This window comes from Piliocolobus tephrosceles, chromosome X, assembly GCF_002776525.5.
Source record: "Piliocolobus tephrosceles isolate RC106 chromosome X, ASM277652v3, whole genome shotgun sequence".
Classification (NCBI taxonomy): domain Eukaryota; kingdom Metazoa; phylum Chordata; class Mammalia; order Primates; family Cercopithecidae; genus Piliocolobus; species Piliocolobus tephrosceles.
In genome coordinates this window covers 40,149,772-40,172,228 of record NC_045455.1, presented here as the reverse complement: position 1 = coordinate 40,172,228, position 22,457 = coordinate 40,149,772, and the positions used below count along the sequence as shown (strand labels likewise).

At 38.4% G+C, this 22,457-nt stretch overlaps 1 protein-coding gene across 2 annotated transcripts in view; it reads left to right on the top strand.

The window, feature by feature from the left end:
* LMO7 (LIM domain 7) overlaps positions 1 to 22,457 on the top strand; it is a 224,550-nt gene that overhangs the window by 86,029 nt on the left and 116,064 nt on the right. For both annotated transcript variants that reach the window (XM_023186179.1, XM_023186159.2), the window contains exon 3: positions 3,049 to 3,118. In XM_023186179.1, coding sequence (XP_023041947.1) covers positions 3,049 to 3,118 — 70 coding nt within the window. The remainder of the gene's footprint in view (positions 1 to 3,048; positions 3,119 to 22,457) is intronic.

The window sequence follows — 22,457 nt, the reverse complement described above, 5'->3', positions numbered from 1 at the left end:
GTAACCTCTTGTGGTGGAAGGGCCAAGGCAACTTTCAGGAGCCTCTTTTATGAGGGACCTAATCCCACTCATGAGGGTTCTACTCTTATGACCTAATCACCTCCCAGGGGCTCCACCTCCTAATACTGTTACTTTCAGGGTTAGGATTTCAAAGTATGAGTTTTGGGAGGAATGCAAACATTCAGATCCTAGCAAGGGATGAGCTGAGGGAGAAGGAGAGAAATTGCTGGCCTTACCTGTGAATGCTCTGACTTGGGAGGTGTCAGATTACTAGGTGCTTCCTTCTGGTTTTAATCCTACCGAAAGAGCAAGCCCTCTGATGCACTAACCAAGCATATAACCAGGTTTAGGCTCTGGCCTAAGGAAAGGCTTGGGGGAAGAGAAAGATAATTCAGCCTAGGGCTAGAGGGATGGAACAAGGGGATACAGGCTGATAAAATGGCTCCTTGAATGATTCTAGGTCCTAGTACATAGAGGTATCTGGAAGGTTATTATGTTACCTGAATCTTGAATAGAATCAGTTACCTGAAGCCAGTGTTACCTTAGGAATTCCATATGTGTGATTGAAGAACGCTTATTAGGCAAAGAAGTTCTATTTGTAGAAGAGAGTATTTCCATAGATGACACCTGTTTTTGATTTGACATAAGGCTGTGCCCCATTCCTCTAGGCAGACTTAAGTTTCCCAGAAGTTTAGATTTTATGAGACCCATGTTTTCCTCCTTAGAAGAAATACTTTAAAAGGCTGTCCTTTAATGGTATATGAAAATAATTTTTGATGATTCAAAATTTAATTGGGTGTTCAACATTTGCCAAGACTGTATGTGTCTTTTCTCCATCTTGTAGTCCTTAGAATTGTAACTACTAACAAAAGAAAACAGCATTTTCCTTTAGTGACTCAACTTTTTAGAGGCTAGTTTGTGTGTTATTCAGAGTATTGTTTTTTCCTCAGCTTATTTCCGTGTTTGCACATGTACTTGAAGGTTTAGGGTGGAAAAGGAATGCTAATCCATTGTGTGTCTGTCACTTCTAAGTAATAGCTTTGAACCTTCTGCTGAGGGAAGTGTTAATTAACTCATTATTGGGAGACATCATTTATCTTTTCTATTCCCTTTACCTGTATCTCTTACTCCCCTTGGCTGACCCAATTGAGAGTAGGTTGTGCTATCACTAATTTCAGAAACCGTATTTTTTAAAATATACTTTCTCTTATGAAACCTGTAATGTAAAAATGGTATGTGATATAAACGGGTAAACTGAATGACCTGGCCAAAGTCACCAGTGACTCAAATAGGTGGAGCAGAAACTTATGACACTCTTCCTCCAGCCAGACTTTCCTGATATTTTATATGTTTCCTCAGCTCATAATGGCCTCTAATTTATGTCATTTAAAGATCAAATTCCAAAATACAAGTTATTGTGAGAAAGTCAGTGCTGAGCTAGTGGTCACAAACTGCAAATAATTTCTTGATTTATATTTTCCAGAATTATGTTCCTATTCCATAATGCTGCAGTTACTAGTTCTTCTATGCATTGCAAGAATGCCACCAGTACCAGAAATACAGAAATACCTTGTTAATAAGGAACAACTAGGAGAATTAATTTGCAATTATTATTTCTTATAAACTTAATTCATTTCTGGCTTTTCAGCTAGTGATTAAGAAAAAGCTCATGTGGACAAGAAGGGAGAAAGCTTTGCTTTCTACTTGGCTTTCTGTGTACAAATCAGAAATTAGGTATCATGGAATGATTGTTCTAGGAAATTGAGTTGGGAGAATGGTATTATTAGCTATATTAACTAACTTGTCTAATCTTTGTGTGTAGAAACCATGAAAACAGTAAAACATCTTTTGTTCACAAAATGAGATCTTCATAGCCACTGTTTTGTAATTTTGAATCCTGTTGAACAACATTCTGTAGGTTATTAAATCAAGACTTTTGTCTTTTTTATTTTCAGCAAACTCAAGTGTATATATAAGTCTTTGGAATGTTGAAGGAGTGACATTCCATGGGTGTCAGATTTTTTTTTTTGCTGCCCATTGTGCTAAGGAGACCAGTAAATTAAGAATGTTTAATGATTTCTTCTTTATTTGCTTTCTTTTTGGAGCTCTGTTGTAGAATAAAAAATTATTTCTTGTGTATGGGTTTTTGAATAGGAAAATCAGTTTCAAGATACTGTTCTCTGACAGTGATTAACGATTAATTAACCAAGCTAACATTAATAGAAAAGCATTTTTATAGTATTAAATTTCTTACATGACCTGGCAGAGTGTCAGTGAACTAAATCAATAAAAAAGAGTTCATAATAATCTAGATTTAGAAGCAAAATTGTACCAAGTTTCAGTTGTCAAAGCTGAGTTTCTTTTTTATAGAGTATGGAGACATAGATATCTTTGCCGTATCTTTCATATTAACTTAAACTGATTCTGTTTAATCTAAAATACTAGATTCTGAGGTAAGTTAGTTAGTTTGGGGGAGTTCTGGTACATTGAATTTAATGTTTGCCCAGTCATTCTGCTGTGGTAATAAAGCAATTGATTATGGACTTGAATGAGTTACCAATAAAAACTAGTTGACTATTTGTATGAGTCCACCTAACCTTTTAAATGTGGCAAAATAATATGATTTTGAAGATACCTTTAAACATGATCAGTTTGGGAAAAACAATCAATGAAAACTATTAGTAGAAAATAGTATTCTTTGGGTGAAGTGAGACAAATTATAATGAAGAGATTCTTAAACTGGCAATTGAAACAGAACCAAATATTACTTTTCTTCAATGTGAAACTAGCTCTTTGAAGGATGGTTTTGGATATGTAAGTGAGTCTGTGTCCACACATAAAGGATATAGACTATGGAGGACTGCTCACCGTTGTGTGTGGTGCTCTTCTTTGTCTCTAGACTTGATGTCTTCGTTATTTGCTTTCTGATGGGCTATTGGCTTGTATAACACATTGAGGGGAGGGAATAGTGATATATGTGATTTTTGAGAATGCTAAAAAAACTGATATTGGCATCTTTTAATTGCATCTGTATTTGTTTACTTTCAGTTTGATTAATAAACTTAAACCTGGCGTCATTAAGAAGATCAATAGACTGTCTACACCAATAGCAGGATTGGTAAGTAGCAAATTACCTTCACAACTAAATTTATTGGTCTTTGAAATGTAAAGAGGTGGCATTGGCAGGTTTTTGTATCTGCAATTACCATTGAAATTAGGTTATGGTTTTTTTTGTTGAAGCAAAGTGTGTTTGGTGATGTCTTCCTTTTATCTGTAGTTCCTTTCTGTTTCCCTTTTGCCTGGAGGCTTTCATTTTATTTTTTAATTGTTTGTTTTGATTTTTGTGCCTTCAAACTTCATATATTTACATTCTTGGCTTATTTCTTCCACAAATTGCATTTGCTCAGGGTCGCCTTCTTCTGAAGCTCAGCCCTGTGTGAGCTGTTTGCTGGTTACCACAATGGTGGCTCAGATTGCGAGATGTTCACCAGTTGTCATGTTTCTGCCATGTGATGCTTGTGCATTGCCCTCAGCCAGCACTTAGACCCTAAGTGCATTTCCAAAATAGTCAAGGCCTGCTAGCTCTGTTACTTTATGTAATAGGTTTCCCACCAAAGTCCTGTGTGAGGTTGCACAAGTCTGTGTCTTCCTCTTTGCCACAGTAATATTACCCATAAAATGAGCGTGATGGTTCTGTAGATTCTTTCTAGCTTTCAAATCAGGATTTTGTGTATAAAATATACCCCACACTGTCCCAAGGTAGCTACTCAGATGGGGTAAGACATTTCAGAGGACAGTAATAGTGTGGGGCTCTGTCTGTGGAAATAATTTACAATCAAATACAAATGATGGATAATTTTTAAAATGTTACAAATCCTTAAAAATCAACTCAATAATGGAAGTAAGTTAAATCAACTTCAGAGAACTCTGAAGTTTAAGATAGATAATAATTGGAACGTAAACACAAACCTTACTATTTTTAGACTATTCATGCTGTTTATAATGCATTCAGGAAATTTCTGTTTGACCATTCATGTGTTTACAGATGTTAAAGGCATGAGTAATTAATTAAAGTTAGCAATACCAACATTTCTGGATTTGCAGAAGTTATGAAAATGTCATTAAATTCTTGATAGGGTGTCGGTTGCCGAGTGTTCCTCAGAAAATATCTCTCTAGGAGACAAGGAATGGAAAATTGTTAATAATTTTATTTGAAAATAAAATATACATAAAATTCCCAGAGCAGCTGGGCTCAAATATTAATTCCTTCCTTCCTACCAAGTTGCCTTCATTCTATATCTATCATTAATAGGCAGCTGACCTAATAATTTTATTGGTTTCAAATTTGATTAAGTTAAAAATATTATGTGTATATATATGTATGTGTGTGTGTATATATATGTATATATACATACACATAAAGCTGTATAGTTTAAATATTTCTACCCAAGTTTTATCCTGTACTTTTCTAAAAATCATTCTCATGCCATGACTCTATTTGTCCCACCCCACTTACCCCCTCTTCAGGAGGAGAGGTGAGGTTTGTAGGACCCTGGAGCTTGTGAGCCCTTTCCAAAAATGGGACAACACCTAAGATTGGTGGGTTCTGTGTGTCTGTGTACACACACACACACACACACAATTTTCTACTGGTAATACAGTGAGTCAGAAGAGGTTTGTTATTTAAGGAATAAAATGAAAAAAATTTAGTTTTTGAAGTCTTTTTAAAATTTTTTTGAGATAGAGTCTTACTCTGTCGCTAGGCTGGAGTGCAGTGGGGCGATCTCAGCTCCCTGAAAACTCCACCTTCTGGGTTCAAGCGATTCCCCCGCTTCAGCCTCCCAAGTAGCTGGGACTAGAGGCTCATGCCACCACGCCCAGCTAATTTTTTTTTTTTGTATTTTTTTCATTAATCTTTTGCATTTTTTAGTCACTATTTTATTTAGTTATGCTCTGATCTTTATTACTTCTTTTCTTTTTATTTTTCATTATATTTTAAGTTCTAGGGTACATGTGCACAACATGCCGGTTTGTTACATATGTATACATGTACCATGTTGGTGTGCTGCACTCATTAACTTGTCATTTACATTAGGTATATCTCCTAATGCTACCCCTCCCCTGCAACCCCTCCCCACAATAGGCCCCGGTGTGTGATGCTCCCCTTCCTGTGTCCAGTTGATCTCATTGTTCAATTCCCACCTATGAGTGAGAACATGCGGTGTTTGGTTTTCTGTTCTTGAGATAGTTTGCTGAGAATGTTGATTTCCAGCTGCATCCATGTCCTTACAAAGGACACGAACTCATCCTTTTTTATGGCTGCATAGTATTCCATGGTGTATATGTGCCACATTTTCTTAATCCAGTCTGTCACTGATGGACATTTGGGTTGATTCCAAGTCTTTGCTATTGTGAGTAGTGCCTCAATAAACATACGTGTGCATGTGTCTTTATAGCAGCATGACTTATAATGCTTTGGGTATATCCCCAGTAATGGGATGGCTGGGTCAAATGGTATTTCTAGTTCTAGATCCCTGAGGAATCTCCACACTGTATTCCACAATGGTTGAACTAGTTTACAATCCCACCAACAGTGTAAAAGTGTTCCTATTTCTCCACATCCTCTCCAGCACCTATTGTTTCCTGATTTTTTAATGATTGCCATTGTAACTGGTGTGAGATGGTATCTCGTTGTGATTTTGATTTGCATTTCTCTGATGGCGAGTGATGATGAGCATTTTTTCATGTGTCTGTTGGCTATATGAGTGTCTTCTTTTGAGAAGTGTCTGTTCATATCCTTTGCCCACTTTTTGATGGGGTTGTTTGTTTTTTTCTTGTAAATTTGATTGAGTTCTTTCTAGGTTCTGGATATTAGCCCTTTGTCAGATGAGTAGATTGCAAAAATGTTCTCCCATTCTGTAGGTTGCCTGTTCACTCTGATGGTAGTTTCTTTTGCTGTGCAGAAGCTCTTTAGTTTAATTAGATCCCATTTGTCAATTTTGGCTTTTGTTGCCGTTGCTTTTGGTGTTTTAGACATGAAGTCCTTGCCCATGCCTATGTCCTGAATGGTATTCCCTAGGTTTTATTCTGGGGTTTTTATGGTATTAGATCTAACATTTAAGTCTCTAATCCATCTTGAATTAATTTTCATATAAGGAGTAAGGAAAGGATCCAGTTTCAGCTTTCTACTTATGGCTAGCCAATTTTCCCAGCACCATTTATTAAATAGGGAATCCTTTCCCCATTTCTTGTTTCTCTCAGGGTTGTCAAAGATCAGATGGCTGTAGATGTGTGGTATTATTTCTGAGGACTCTGTTCTGTTCCATTGGTCTATATCTCTGTTTTGGTAGCAGTACCATGCTGTTTTGGTTACTGTAGCCTTGTAGTATAGTTTGAAGTCAGGTAGCGTGATGCCTCCAGCTTTGTTCTTTTGGCTTAGGATTGTCTTGGCAATGCGGGCTCTTTTTTGGTTCCATATGAACTTTAAAACAGTTTTTTCCAATTCTGTGAAGAAAGTCATTGGTAGCTTAATGGGGATGGCATTGAATCTATAAATGACCTTGGGCAGTATGGCCATTTTCACAATATTGATTCTTCCTATCCATGAGCATGGTGTGTTCTTCCATTTGTTTGTATCCTCTTTTATTTCACTGAGCAGTGGTTTGTAGTTGTCCTTGAAGAGGTCCTTCACATCCCTTGTAAGTTGGATTCCTAGGTGTTTTATTCTCTTTGAAGCTATTGTGAATGGAAGTTCATTCATGATTTGGCTCTCTGCTTGTCTGTTACTGGTGTATAAGAATGCTTGTGATTTTTGCACATTGATTTTGTATCCTGAGACTTTGCTCAAGTTGCTTATTTTTTTTTAGTAGAGACAGGGTTTCACCACATTGGACTGGATGGTCTCTATCTCCTGACCTCGGGATTTGCCCGCCCTGGCCTCCCAAAGTGCTGGAATTACAGGCGTGAGCCACTGCACTTTCTAGGAGGAAATACTCAGTTTAATAAAACAAATAAGCTTTATATAAAAATGACTTATAAAATATCTTATTTTTATATAATATACTTTTAATAGTAAGTTTCAATAGTATTGAAAATATTTTTTTACATGGTTTGAATTAAATAGCTTATTGCTTTAATTTAAAATTGTCATTTCTTGGATCAATTACATGCATTTTAAAGCAAATTAGACTTTGATCTCAAACACCCTTCGTACTTGGAATGCTCGAATTGTAGTGGTTTGTTGTTGATGGCCAGTGGAGGTTTTATTCAATTTTCTGATTGTATAATTACATGAAGCACAAGTGTATTTTATTTTTAAATTCAAGGATCTCTCCAAGTATTTCTATTTCAAGCATCAGAAATTCTATCTAGTTTGGATTTTATCTTTAGAAGTTAAAGTGGACTGTATTTCTGGTGTATTAAATAGGAATATTTTTCGAATACAGGACACTGAGCATTTTCGATTGGCTGTAGGAGCTTAAAAGTGACCACAGCTGCAGAACTGGGCTAAGCCCAATTGGTTTGAAGTTGTCATCGTGCCTCACTTGACTCCTTCTGATGCCTGTTTGTCAGGATGGTTATATTAAAACTTTTCAAAGCCTTAATTCCAAGTATGAATTAGGGCTCCAGCAGATGCCTGGGAAGGGTTGTTATGAGGACTAAAAGGATAATATACAGGTAGTCTGACATGCAGACAGTCAAAGAATGTTCATTTTTTAAATAAATAATTGAGTGCTCACTAGATTGAAGATTTTTCTAGTTTATAGGTGTGTATCAAAGGAGCAATGAAGTCACAAACCATGACCTCGAAGAGTTTACATTCTAGTTAAAGAGGGGAGACAAGGCAAATAAATTAGCAAACAAGCAAGAAAGCACCACATAATATATGTGCCACAGAGCATTACAGTGGACTGTGACATTTGTTGCATGTCCATGAGCAGTTGTAGGGGAACTATGAAGACTCACCTCTAAGGATTCCTTGAGGAGGAGGATGTTAGAAGACTTCATTGACACTTCCAGAAGAATAAATAATCTCAGCCAGACTTGTCAAACTAGCCATTTTTGTGTTCACAGCATCTAGCATAGTGACTGGTACATATAGGAGATCACAGATTTTTTAGGGATCAAAGATTTTTTAAAGAAATGAATGAACAAGATTTCCATTGTGAAAAATAATAGATTCTAGAACTGGGTCTTTGATGGGATAGTGCTATAGGTTGAATTGTGCCTCCCACCCCAAAAATAAATATGTTGAAGTGCTAAACCCCAGTACCTTAGAATGTGACCTTATTTGGGAATAGGGTTGTTGGAGATGATATAACTAGTTATAATGAGCTCATACTGGGGTAAGGAGGACCCCTAATCTAATATGACTGGTGTCCTTCTGAAAGGATGGCCTGTGAAGACACAGACACACAGGAAGAATGCCATATAAAGATAGGATTGGAGTGATGCATCTACAAGCCGGAACACCTACGATTGCTGGCCAGTCACAGATTTTGTAGGGAGCGTGGCTTTGCTAATACCTTAATTTTGGACTTCTGGCATCTAGAACTGTAAGATAAAAAATCTTTGTTATTTTAAGCCACCTGGTTTTTTGGTACTTTGTACCAAAATGAACAAAGTACCAAATACAGCTCTAGGAAATTAGTACAGATAGGTACATGTTTTAGTTAATACCTTTTTTTTTTTTTTTAAAAAAAAAAAACCTTTTACTCTGAAATAAATAAAGATTCACAGAAAACTGCAAAAACCAGTAAAAAAAGGTCCTCTGTATCCTTCACCCAGTTTTCCCCATTTCCAGCAGAATTTCTTTGGTGTCTCTTAGTTGAGGTTCTTAAAGAGGAATCTGAATGGATTCCTTTTCTTTGAAGGCTACAGATATCCCAGGTCACTGGCCAGCCTGTGGATGAATTCCATAAGAAGACAGTCGTCTTGGCCAAATGAACTGTGGTCAGAAGTGTTGGGTTTTTTTTGGTTCATTCAGTTCAGGTTGAGGTGGGTACTGTGAAGGAGGTTTTTGTAAGGTAGATACACCAAGGCAGTTCAAATATAGTAAAAATTTCTGTGTAAGCGTTTTAGCTGAGTCGTTATGGTGTTCCACACCCCATCTTCCATTACTCCTTTCTTACACCCTTTGCTGTAGGTATGCTTTTCATCTAAGTAACCTCAGCTACCATGTGTATTTAGCTTTGGTGTCAGGGCAGTGGATTTACCTTTTGCATGTGGACCTGTGGGAAAACCGTAGAAGATATCCCTTGAGCAATGGCAATACAGAGAGAGATGTTTAGATGGTTTAGAAATATATTGAATGCTTTGCTTGAAACATTCGTGTAATTATTTTTTCTTTGGGAGGACAGTAACCATGTTTTCCTAGATTTTTCCTTATAGAAATAGGGCTTTTCTCAATTGACTGAGTTTAATTTTATAAAGAAATACATGTTCTCTATCTCTTCTTTCTGTTCTTCACAAAGCCGTGTTTTAAAATCTGACCCAAGAGTTTGAGCCTTCCAAAAAATTCACTGGTGTTAAATGTGGGTATGTTCAAGTCACTGAAACTCAAAACCAAAATTTTATTTGGGATTTTTAAAAAAACCCAATCTCAAAACAAAACCTTGAAAACTAGGTGAGATATCCTGATGGTAAAAAGAGCTATTGAACCAGAATAATGTTTACCATCTGATATGTTAGTGTGCACAAAATATAGAATGTGTAGAAACATCAGGGAAGTCATTAACCCCAAGACCTATAGTCAGCCTGGACTCCTCATGATTTATTTGCATTTAGCTAAAGCAAGGTTTCTCAACCTTGGCACTGTTGACACTTTGGCCAAATAATTCTTTTTTTTTTTTTTTTTTTTTTTTGAGACGGAGTCTCGCTCTGTCGCCCGGGCTGGAGTGCAGTGGCCGGATCTCAGCTCACTGCAAGCTCCGCCTCCCGGGTTCACGCCATTCTCCTGCCTCAGCCTCCCAAGTAGCTGGGACTACAGGCGCCCGCCACCTCGCCCGGCTAGTTTTTGTATTTTTGGTAGAGACGGGGGTTTCACCGTGTTAGCCAGGATGGTCTCGATATCCTGACCTCGTGATCTGCCCGTCTCGGCCTCCCAAAGTGCTGGGATTACAGGCTTGAGCCACCGCGCCCGGCCCCAAATAATTCTTTGTCGTGGAGGTCTGTCGTGTGCATTGTGGAATCTTGAGCAGCATCCCTGGCCTCTGCTCACTAGATGCCATTCCCCCATTTGTGACAGTTAAAAATATCTCTTGACATTGCCAGTGACTCCCATGGAATAAAATCATCCCTGATTGAGAACCACTGAGCTAAAGAATTAAGAAATTAAGCACTGCCCTTTACACAGGCTCTTTGGCTGTCTGACTTTAGATTTGATTACCTATTCATGCTTTCCATTTTAATTTCCCTTTGAAAAGCAAAGATATACCAGAAAATTTTGTTTGAATCATTCCTTTGAATGCCTGTCAATCAGTGTGCTCGGTGGGAAAATCCTTAGTATATTCACATTTGCGTAAAAAATAGGTGCTGAATTGAGCATTCTTCAGATTACTTTCAGGAGTAGAATGTGTAAGGCATGACCATAGAGGTTGGGAAGATTGTCTCCTCATTCAGGAGTGCTGTAGAAAGCAGGAAATGGGCAATGATGCCAGCTAGCTTAAGATGTTGGATGTGTCAGTTTCCCTTGCCTTCATAATGGCAAGGGAATTAAGAAATAAAAGGCAAGTCTATGTATCCCTTCTTACTGCTATTTTCTGGAAGGTTTTTAATGGCTAATGTTCTTGTACATTGTTCGTGTGAAATTACTTCTGACTCTTTCATCTTTACTACACACTTCCCCTCACTCTCCCACGGCAAAATATTGTGACCTGCTCTATGTGGAGGTCACTGCTGACACATCAGGTTGTTCCTTTCCAGCAGCAATAGAAAATTCACCTGAGGAATCTGCTGTACAATTTAAATATATCCATCCAAGTTTTGTCAAGGCAGGAGGATTGCTTGAGCCCAGGAGTTCGAGGGTACAATGAGCTATGATTGAGTCACTGCACTCCAACCTGGCTGACAGAGTGAGACCTCATCTCTTTCAATAAATAAAGTAAATTAAAAAAGCAAAACACTTATATTAGCAACAACATGGGAAGAGACGGGAAGGTAGTATTCTAGAGCTAGTTTAACAAAACCACTTAAAGGGTAAGATCATTAGTGCCTATTTTCTCTTCTGGAATTTTGTTGCTGATTTTGTAGATTTGTTTGAGGAGAGTATTTACCTAGAACATTTTTGTAGATTTGTTTGAGGAGAGTATCTACCTAGAAAATTTAAGACAGGCTTCCACTGGGTGAGTTCTGTGTGACTCCCTCATCCTTGCCTGCTTACTTGCCTACTCACTAACAGCAGCATTGGTACGGAGCTGATTCTGGCTGTCATGACCTCCATCATCAGATGGATGTAAACAGCCTCTGCAGCTTAAGGAGGGTGTGGAGGGGCAACACTGAAGTCCCCTCCTATAGCATGGGTCTGGCACAACTTCTGCCTCAAGTCTGCTTCTGTTTTTTGGTACATTAGATAAATATTGAAGTCTGTATATTTCTGTAAATTATCATGCTATTTAACTTTTATTTATTTTTCACCTATCAGTGTATTGGAGCAATTTTATCCCTATTGCATCAGACCTTGGTGTTTCATTGAGTTAAAAGATACTTGATTTTTAACTTTTTCTTTCATTTCCTAATAGAGACAGTAAATGTTAAAGGATATCAATAAACTTGATTAAAACTGCTAAATTGTGGTCTCTTTCTCAAAACTATGTTGAATAAATATTTTTATTTCAAAGGGAGGGTAAGCCATTGTCACAAGTTCTGACATAATGCCTCAAACACTAACATTTAAATGTTCTTATTTTACTACTTTGTCAATCTCATCAATTTCCTTAAAAACAAAACACCAATAACAAAAACATGGAGTATTTTTTTCTTGTAAATAAAGACATAGGAGACTACTATAGTATCACCATTATCAATGTATTATTCTACTTGTGTAAGAATTTATAGCATGAAACTTAGCCATTTACTAAGAATAAGGTCAGTTTACACATTGGAAATGATGTTTTCAAAAGGAAACTTCTGGCCAGTGTCCTTGATGAACATCGATGCAAAAATCCTCAACAAAACACTGGCAAACTGAATCCAGCAGCACATCAAATAGCTTATCTACCATGATCAAGTAGGCTTTATTGCTGGGATGCAAGGTTTGTTCAACATATGCAAATCAATAAATGTAATTCATCACATAAACAGAACTAAAGGCAAAAACCTACATGATTATCTCAATAGATGCGGAAAAGTCTTTTGATAAAATTCCACCTCCCTTCATGTTAAAACTCTCTATAAACTAGGTAGAGAAGGAATATACCTCAGAATAATAAGAGCTATCTGTGACAAACCCAGAGATAACATACTGAGTGGACAAAAGCTGAAAGCATTGCCCTTGAAGATTGGTACAAGACAAGGATGCCCTCTCTTACTACTCCTACTCAACATAGTATTGGAAGTCTTGGCCAGAGCAATCAGTCAAGAGAAGTAAGTGACATCCAAATAGAAAGAGAGGAAGTCAAACTATCCTTGTTTGCAGACGACTTGATTCTATAACTAGAAGACTGCGTAGTCTCGGCCCCAAAGCTCCTTAAGCTGTTAAACAACTTCAGCTAAGTTTCAAGACACAAAATCAATGTACAAAAATCTAGCATTCCTATACATTAACTACAGTCATGCCTGGAGCCAAGTTACAAATGCCGTCCCATTCACAGTTGCCACAAAAAGAATAAAATACGTAGGAATACAGCTAACCAGGGAAGTGAAAGATCTGTACAATGAGAACTACAAAACTGCTTAGAGAAATCAGAGAGAAATCAGAGATGACACAAATAAGCGGAAAAACATTTCATGTTCATAAATTAGAATCAAAATCATTAATATAGCCACACTGCCCAAAGCAAATTATAGATTTAATGCTATTCCTGTCAAACTACCAATGACATTCTTCACAGAACTGGAAAAATATTTTTTAATATGAAACCAAAAAAGCCCGAATAGCTAGGGTAATTCTAAGCAAAAAGAACAAAGCTGGAGGCCTCATACTACCTGACTTCAAACTGTACTACAGGGCAACAGTAGCCAAAACAGCATGTTACTGGTACAAAAACAGACACATAGACCAATGGAACAGAATAGAGGGCTCAGAAATAAGGTTGCACACCTACAACCATCTGATGTTTGACAAAGCTGACAAAAACAAACAATGAGGAAAGGACTCCCTATTCAATAAATAGTGCTGGTATAACTGGCTAGCCATACGCAGAAGATTGAAGGTGAAACTTTTCCTTGTACCATATAGAAAAATTGACTCGAGATGGATTAAAGACTTAAGGGTAAAACCACAAACTATAAAAACCATGAAGGACAACCTAGGCAATAACATTCTGGACATAGGCATAAGCAAAAACTTCATGACAAAGACGCCAAAAGCAATCGCAACAAAAGCAAAAATTGACAAATGGGATGTAATCAACCTAAAGAACTTCTGCACAGCAAAAGGAACTATTAACAGAGTAAACAGACAACCTACAGAATGAGAGAAAATTTTTGCAAACGGTGTATCTGACAAAGGTCTAATATTCAGCATCCGTAGGAACTTAAATGTACAAGAAAAAACAACCTCACTAAAAAGTGTGCAAAGGACACGGGCAGATGCTTTTCAAAAGAAGACATATATGCAACCAATAGGCATATGAAAAAAAGCTTAACATCACTAATCATTAGAGAAATACAAATCAAAACCACAATGAGATATCATTGCACAACAGTCAGAATGGCTATTACTAAAAAGTCAAAAAATAACAGGTGCTGGTGAGGTTGTGGAGAAAAATGAACTGTTGGTGGGAGTGTAAATTAGTTCAACCACTGTGGGAAGCTGTGTGGTGTTTACTCAAAGAACTAAAAATAGAACTACCATTTGACCCAGAAATCCCGTTACTGGGTATATACCCAAATCATTCTATCATAAAGACACATGCACATTTATGTTCATTGCTGCACTATTCACAGTAGCAAACACTTGGAATCAACCTAAATGACCATCAGTGGTAGACTGGAAAAAGAAAATATGGCACATATGTAGCGTAGAATACTATGCAGTCACAAAAAAGAATAAGATCATGTCCTTTGCAGGGACATGAGTGGAGCTGGAGGCCATCATCCTTAGCAAACTAATGCAAGAAAAGAAAACCAAATACCATATGTTCTCACGTATAAGTGGGAGCTAAATGATGAGAACACATGGACACAGAGGAGAACAACAGGCACTGAGGCCTGCATGAGAGTGCAGGGTGGGAGGAGGGAGAGGATCAGGAAAAATAACAAATGGGTGCTAGGCTTAGTAATGGGTGATGAAATAATCTGTACAACAAACCCCCATGACGTGAATTTACCTGTATAACATACCTGCACATGTACCCCTGAACTTAAAAGTTAAAAAAAGAACAAAAACTCCACAAAAACACACTAAAAAAAATGACATTTTTCAAGATTGTATATTAATTTTAGTCATTTTTTGTAATGTCTATTTTACTGGAACTTCTATGGATCACCACCTGTAGTTTGACAGTTTGAGATTATCCAATATGAATAAACTGAAGATTGTGCACTGCTGTCTTCAAGATAACAAATACTTGATGGTAAGTATCTGAATGCCTTAACACAGTCATGTAAATGGCATATAAATAAGTTCATTATGGCAGAGTTATTTATAATGTATTCTTTGGAAATTTTCTTGAGTCTCCTTGTCTGCCTGCATCTCTTCCATTCCCAATTAAAGGTCAGTGTCACCCAGAAAGAAAACTTAACAATTTGGGGTCAACATTGTAGTTGTTTCCAATACTCTCTTGATGTGCACTGCATATGAAGAAACTGCTATTTTATTTCTAGCCATAATCTCTTAGTCATAACGTTGGCACAAGTTTAAGAACACTTCCTGGAGTTCCAAAACTTGCCTGTTTTTAAATCTAAGATGAACATTTACTTGCCAAGTTTCAGCCTTGAGGGCAACTTTTTTTTTAATGTTAATGAATTAGAATTGCTAAAGCAACACTGTAATTAACTTGTAAAGGTAAAAATATTTGTTTCAGTATTCAAGTAGGATTATATCATACATGACAGTTTCGTTCAGTTCAGATAAACTTGGAATGTCTCCCCTAGGTACCTTTTGTTATGTAGAAATTGGAAACTGAAGAGCAAATAAAGTTGACAGGAAATAGAATCCAAGGTGTAAAACTGGTATGAAGGCACTGGTCACCCAATTTATTTTAGGCCCTTGACTGCTTCTCATCCTAAAAATACTTATTGAACACCTACTATGTGTCAGACACTGTTTCAGGAACTTGGGACACAGCTATAAACAAGGCAGAGTCACAGCTGTGAAAGAGACAGAACATTTCTTCCTCATGGGGCTGACATGCCGTGGAGTAGGGGGTTGCAGGGAGCACAGCCTTGTGGTCCAGAAGCACTATGCTCTAAAGCAACAGATGCATGTGCTGGTTCCCGTGGAGAGTGCGGGAGAAGTACCAGAGGTGATGAAATGGCATATCAGCTCCAGGTGCCAAAAATTACAGTGAAAAAATATATAATACCTTATCAGTTACCAATAGTTACATTGAAAAAATGTGAATAAAGAATGATTGAGTGTTTGTATGAGAAGCATTTTAGAGAAGGGCTCATGGACGTCTTTCTGAGTTGGCATTTGATCAGGAGCCTGGATTGGGCCCTGGTGGGATGGGTGGGAGGTTTCCAGACGGAGGAACAAAGAGGGAATCAGCAAGGAGAGTCCTGAGGGTCTGGACAGAATGAGAAGTAGTCAAGTGAGGCTGTTAAAGCATCATGGGCTTTGTTGGGTAGGCTACATTTTACTTAAAGTATTGGGGGCTTTTGAGAACAATCTGTTGTTAGGTCATTGGTTGCCTGTGATGAAGGATGCACATATTTGTGTTGATGTACTAAAAACGTTGAATTGTACACAAATGGGTGAATTATATGGTATGTGAGTTTTATCTGAAAACTGTTAAGAATAATACAAAATTAGCAGTTGCTATGTGAAAAATAAACTGAAAGAAATCAAGAAGATGAAGGAAAGCCAGTTGAACAATTTCGTTGGTTATAATGGTTAATAGTATGTGTCAACTTGACTGGACCATAGGGTGCCCAGATATATTTGTTCAGTCATTATTCCGGGTGTGTTTGTGGGGCTGTTATTGTATGAGATTAGTAATCTGAGTAAAGCTACCTACTGTGAATGGGCCTCATCTAGTCATGGAAGGCCAGACTAGAGAAAAAGGCGAACCCTCCTGCTAGTAATAGAGAACTCTTCTGCCTGACTGCTGGAGTTTGAACTGAAACATTGGCTTTTAAGTGTAGAGCCTGCTGCTTTTCAGACAGGAACTCATATCATTCCATTGGCTCTCCTGGTTCTTAGAGGAGGCTTGCAGCCTTAGAGAGTAAACTATACCATCAGCTCATCAGCTGACTGCAGATTTTGGGACTTCTCTGCTTCCGTGATTCCTTATAATAAATCTCTTTCAATATACATCCTGTTGATCCTCTTTCTCCAGAGAACCAGACAAAGACAGTAGTCCAGGCAGGAGGGAATGGTGGCAACAAGGGTCTCTGTATGTGTTACTGAGAAGAGGTCAAATTTTCCACGTTTTAATGGAAGAGTGTGTAGGAGTTGCTAATGAATTGAGAGGGAATTGAGGGGCTTTTGCACCAGTAGTTCATTGAGTTAATAAATATGAGACAGAAGGTTGGTGGGGGAAGGGGAAAATCAGGAGAGAATCTGTGGAGGATGAAGCAAGTTGCAGAAGACCACAAATTGGTAAATATATATATATATAAAGAGTGATGGATGTACATTTTAAATGTTGTTCCCTGGCAGCATCATGGAAAAGATGGTGAAAGGGATAGTTTGTGATTATTAAGAAATGGGGTAATCACTAGAAGCCAGCCTTGTACACCAGAAACAAAATGCTCTAAATCAACAGATCAGTGGATCTGTCCCCAGGGAGAGTGTGGGAGACCCTCTAGAGGTGGTGGAATGGCCCATGGATGGGTTTTGTTCATCTTGTACAGTTTTTGTTTTTAAAATTTGAGCCAACATGTATTTATACTGAGATTTTTGATGCAATCCTTGCATCTGGCTTGTATTAATGGATCTGCCAACAATGGCCTGCATTCCCCTAAAGTGACTATTATATGGGATGTCCCGTAGATGGGAGTTTCTGGCTTCCTTGGTCTCTTGTCATCTCTCTGACATTATGTTCATTTTATTTATTTATATTTTATTCATTTTTATTACCAGTTTTCTCCCTTTAAGCATCTTTTTTTTTTTTTTAATTCCTGCAAGGTACCTGTCATCATGGCCTCAGTATTGTCAAGATGAGAAAAAGTGGACCAGATAATACTTTCTATAGGTGAAATCTTAAATAGTTGAGTAAACAATCTCAATTTCAAGAAGCCAAAATATTTAAATCCATGTAAACTTCAAGTGAGGTTTCTGGTAGTTGGCCTTAGGACTTTGTGCTTGCCCTGTTTACATTAAAAAAAAAAAAGATGGGGTGAAAACCTTGCAAACATACTTAGTCCAGTTTGTACATGTTGAAGCAAAAAAGTGTAGCTAGTGTCCTAGATATGAAAATCTGGACTAAAAAATGATCTGGATGGGCCTAAGTCTCCAAAAGAATATTTATGAGGGATAAATTTCAATGATATTTTAGTTGGAAAAAAAATCAGTCATGTGAGTTGGTTTTATATTGTCTCCAAACTTAATCATGCATTTTAAGCCCTTATCCATGGCACCTCACTGACACCATCACAGGGTTTACAATTCAGATTCTTCTCTATATCCAACTTACTTTTCTAAATTTGACTAGCCCATGGTTCATTAAAGCTCACAGGTCATCTTCCTGTGAACAGTGATGTTGGTGTCACCAGGCTATTGCTGCCACACATGATCTCAGCTGATGGCCTAATACAGATGCTGCAATGAAAAGCACCCATAGCCTGTAACAAGAGAAGTTAGTTGAATTCTGTCCGCTCACTGTATGCTAGAAACTGCCAGTCACATTTTGTCTTTTTTTCCTCACTAAACTCTCACAATTACACTGTTACTCACATGAGATGAGCATTATCAGTGAGCCTTCGAGTGACGTTTAGCCACACCTGGTGTCCAGTATTTGAGTTACAGATGCTTCATTCCAGGGAGGAGGACATAACCCACAGGCACGTGTCTTTAAGGTGGCATGGCAGTTGTGGTAGGTGGAATAATGGCCCCCAAGGATGTTCATGTTGTAATCCATGGAAATAGTGAATATGTTACAAGGCAAGGAAGAATTAGGTTGCAGATGGGATTGTGGTTGCTAATCAGTTGATCCTGAGATGAGGAGCATAGCCTGCATGATCCAGGTGGGCTCTGTGTAATTCCAAGCATCCCTGTAAGAGGAAGAGGGAACGAGGAGAGAGAGGACCAGACGGATGGCTGGGTGAGGGAGCCTCATGTAGAGGGACCAACTAGGAGAGGTGGGTGGGCACCTTGCGTTGCATCTCTGAGTATTTACCTATATATTGTAGTCATAAAATGTAGGTGTTACTTGGCAGATTACATGAGGCTGCTGACTTTGAAGATGGAGGAACAGGGGTTATGAACCAAGGAATGCAGGTGGCTTCTGGAAGCTGGAAAAGGCGAGGAACTGGATTCTCTCCTAAAAGGTGTAGCAGAAGGAACATAGCCCCAAGAGCACCTTGATTTGAAGTCAGTCAGACTGATTTTGGACTTCTGACCTCCAGAACTGTAAGATAATAAAATTGCGTTGTTTTAAACAACTGAATGGTGGCAATTTGTTGTGGCAATAATAGGAGACTAATACAGTGGTTAAGAGCGCAGATTCAGTAATCTAACTGCTGGATTTGAATCCCAGCTCTAAAACCTAATGTATGACCTTGGGCAAGTCACGTAACCCCGCACACCTCAGTTTCCTCATGTGTGAAGTGGGAATGATAATAAGACCTCACAGCGTTTTTTGGTAAGAATTTGAATAAGATAATTAGCATAAAGTGGTTCAGTATGTTACTTGGCATATCATAAGAACTCAGTAAATATTAGCTTAGGAAAATTAGCTATTAAGGTGGGGGTCAGTTGGGAATAACTGGAAAAAGTCACATGAGGGACAATGGATGTAGAGGAAACAAGGGGGATCTAAAGAGAAGATGTGAGATTGGAGTATGAGGCAAGAGAATTGTCTAAGTAGGCAAGAGGCTGTCACGGGAGGAAGATGAGATTTAGTTTGCATTACTAGGTAGGCAGATTTAGGATCAGTGTTTTACAGTTACAATGAGGGAGTCTTTAGACTTTCTTTTTTCGTTTTTTGTTTTTGTTTTTGTTTTTTTTTTTTTTTGAGACAGGGTCTGGTTCTGTCATCCAGGCTGGAGAACAGTGGCACAATCTTGGCTCATTGCAACCTCCTCCTCCTTCTGGGCTCCAAGGGATCCTCCCATCTCAGCCTCTGGAGTACCTGGGACGACAGGCACTGGCACCCTGCTAATTTTTTAAGGTTTTTGTAGAGATGAGGTCTCACTATATTGCCCAGACTGGTCTGGAACTCCTGGGCTCAAGCAGTACTCCTGCCTAAGCCTCCCAAAGTGCTGGATTAAAAGTGAATCAGCCTCATAAAGCAGTGAGTCCCTGGGGCTGGAAATTCTTAAACAAAAGGTGATGATCTAGACTCATTATCTATATAAGTGATGCTAAAGATCATTGGGAAAGGTTGCACTAAAGGTGCCCCGATTTCTAGCCGGCTTTACAGTTTTACCATGTAGTGTTCCTTGTTAAATACGTGTTAGTGCTTCATAAAATATGTATTTTAGCGTCACAGTGACATTTTTTCTTAATTGCTTATTTGTTTTGCTTTGGAACATGGATAACTTGAGAATGGAACTTAAGCATCTATTTCAGCACTTTGGGAGAAAAGAGTAGGTGAGTTTTAGAATTATCTCATTTTTGATGTAAAGTTTAGTTTGATGAATCATGTGCAAGACTGTCACTTAATTCATACTGCAGTTTGCCACAGCCTGTTATTGCTTTATGTAGTTAATTGTAACCCAAGTGGCTGAAGCATTTCAACTAGCCTTTACCAGAATGCTCAGCCCTCCCTGACCTGATGCTGCCCTAACTTGCCAGCTCTGCTCTGCCTCGTTGGTTTGGCTGTTGCTCCAGCTCTGCCAAATGGTGCTGGCATTGTTATCCTACATAATCCCTTGGGCCCACAGTGTCTCTTGGCAATTCCTTTAAGCTCCCCTAGTTGGTTCCTATTTTTACTTTCACATGTTACTAAACTTTACGGCTCTCCTTGTCCTTAGTTCCTTAATTATCAGCAAATGGCTGAGCCCTCACCCCCACCTTTTTTTTTTGGAGAGAAATTTGTTCCCCAAGGAAAAATTTTTAAAAATGGCTGAGACTGACTGCTTATTTTCTTCACAAATAACTATTGAAATTGGATCTCTGAGTGTTTGCCTATATATTATAGTCATGAAATGTAGGTGTTACTTGGCAAAATACATTTATTATTAGCTATGCCATTATTAGCTATACCATAAAAAGCGATGATTATCCAAAATAATAGATTAAAAAAAAAAAAAAAAAAAACCAGTGCTAGCACATCAAAGCACACACAACTGCTTTCTTAATAGAAATGGTATAATTAAAATGCAAATTTGGATATATTTTAGTCACCCTGCTACTTAGAAATTGCTTTAAAACAACTGGTCACAATATAGCATAAGAATAAGATTCAAGTACTTTTGGTGATCTAATAGTAAACTCCATAATCTCTGGGTGACTTGTGTGCATACTAAATAGAAACACTGTCTTAAGTTATATTTGATGAAACATTTTCCTCACTTTAATTGCCAAAAAACTTTTGTCCACAAGAATTCAATTCACCTGGGGGATCCTTTTTTTTTTCTTTTTGGAGACAGAGTCTTGCTTTATTGCCCACGCTGGAATATAGTGGTGCGATAATGGCTCACTGCAGCCTCAAACTCCCGAGCTCAAGCTATACTCCCACTTCAGCCTCCCAAGTAGCTAGGACTACAGGTGCGTGCCACCACACTTGGATAATAATTTTATTTTTTTGTAGAGAGACAGGGTCTGACTGTGTTGCCCAGGCTGGTCTCTAATTCCTGGTCTCAAGGAATTGAGACCTGCCTTGGCCTCCCAAAATGCTGGGATTAGAGGCATGAACCACCACTGACCAGGGATTTTCTTAAAATGCAGAGTGTGGTTCAGTAGGTCTGGGGAGTAGCTAGAGATTCTGAATTTTTAGCAGGCTCCCAGGTGACCCTGATGCTGATGGTCTGTGGCCACGCTTTGTGTAGTAAGTGACTGGGTCAGTGGTCCTCCATTTTGACCGTGCATCAGCTGCATCTGAGGGATGGCTGTGTGACTCCCTCTCATGACTTTGACTGGGGTCCCATGTCTGTAAATCATAATGCTAAGATATGGACTTAGCTGAATTTCTCTGCTTCAGTAATAGTTACCTCTTGATTGCTGGCACATACTTGCTAACATTTTTGGCATTGTCAATTTCAGGGTTAGAGGAGGCAGGGACTTTGCCAGATTATAAATAGGAAAGGAGTAGAGATCACCAAGTATCTTGGCTTAAGGGTAAATTGATCAGCATCATTATGTACTATGTACTCAGCTTTTTTTTTTTTTTTTTTGAGATGGAGTCTCTCTCTGTAACCCAGGCTGGAGTGCAGTGGCGCAACCTTGGCCCACTGCAAGCTCCGCCTCCCGGGTTCACATCATTCTCCTGCCTCAGCCTCCCGAGTAGCTGGAACTGCAGGCATCTGCCACCACGCCCGGCTAATTTTTTGTATTTTCAGTAGAGACAGGTTTCACCATGTTAGCCAGGATGGTCTCGATCTCCTGACCTTGTGAGCTGCCCACCTCAGCCTCCTGAAGTGCAGGGATTACAGGCATAAGCCACTGTGCCCAGCCAGCTCTTTTTTTTTAATTGAAAACTTGTTTAAAGTAGGCAAGAACCCTTTCTGGGAATACCAGACCAAAGTAATCATGACAAGAGTACTTGGTTAAGTGACAGGGAACACTTCCAGGTGGTGTCGTTCTGGGAGCCTTGATTTAAGCTTTGTAAGACCTTTAGGTCATAGCGCTGAGAACTAATTCACTCATTTTCAGAATTAGTTAGGATTTGGATCTTATTTAGGACTTTTGTAATAAATCCTTTTATTAACCTTGTGTCTATTTTTACACTGTTTATAAAAGTGTCTTTTCACTTTTACTTATGATGATAGCTTTTAACCCTGTGTACTCAGGAAGTTTTTGCAGAAGTGGG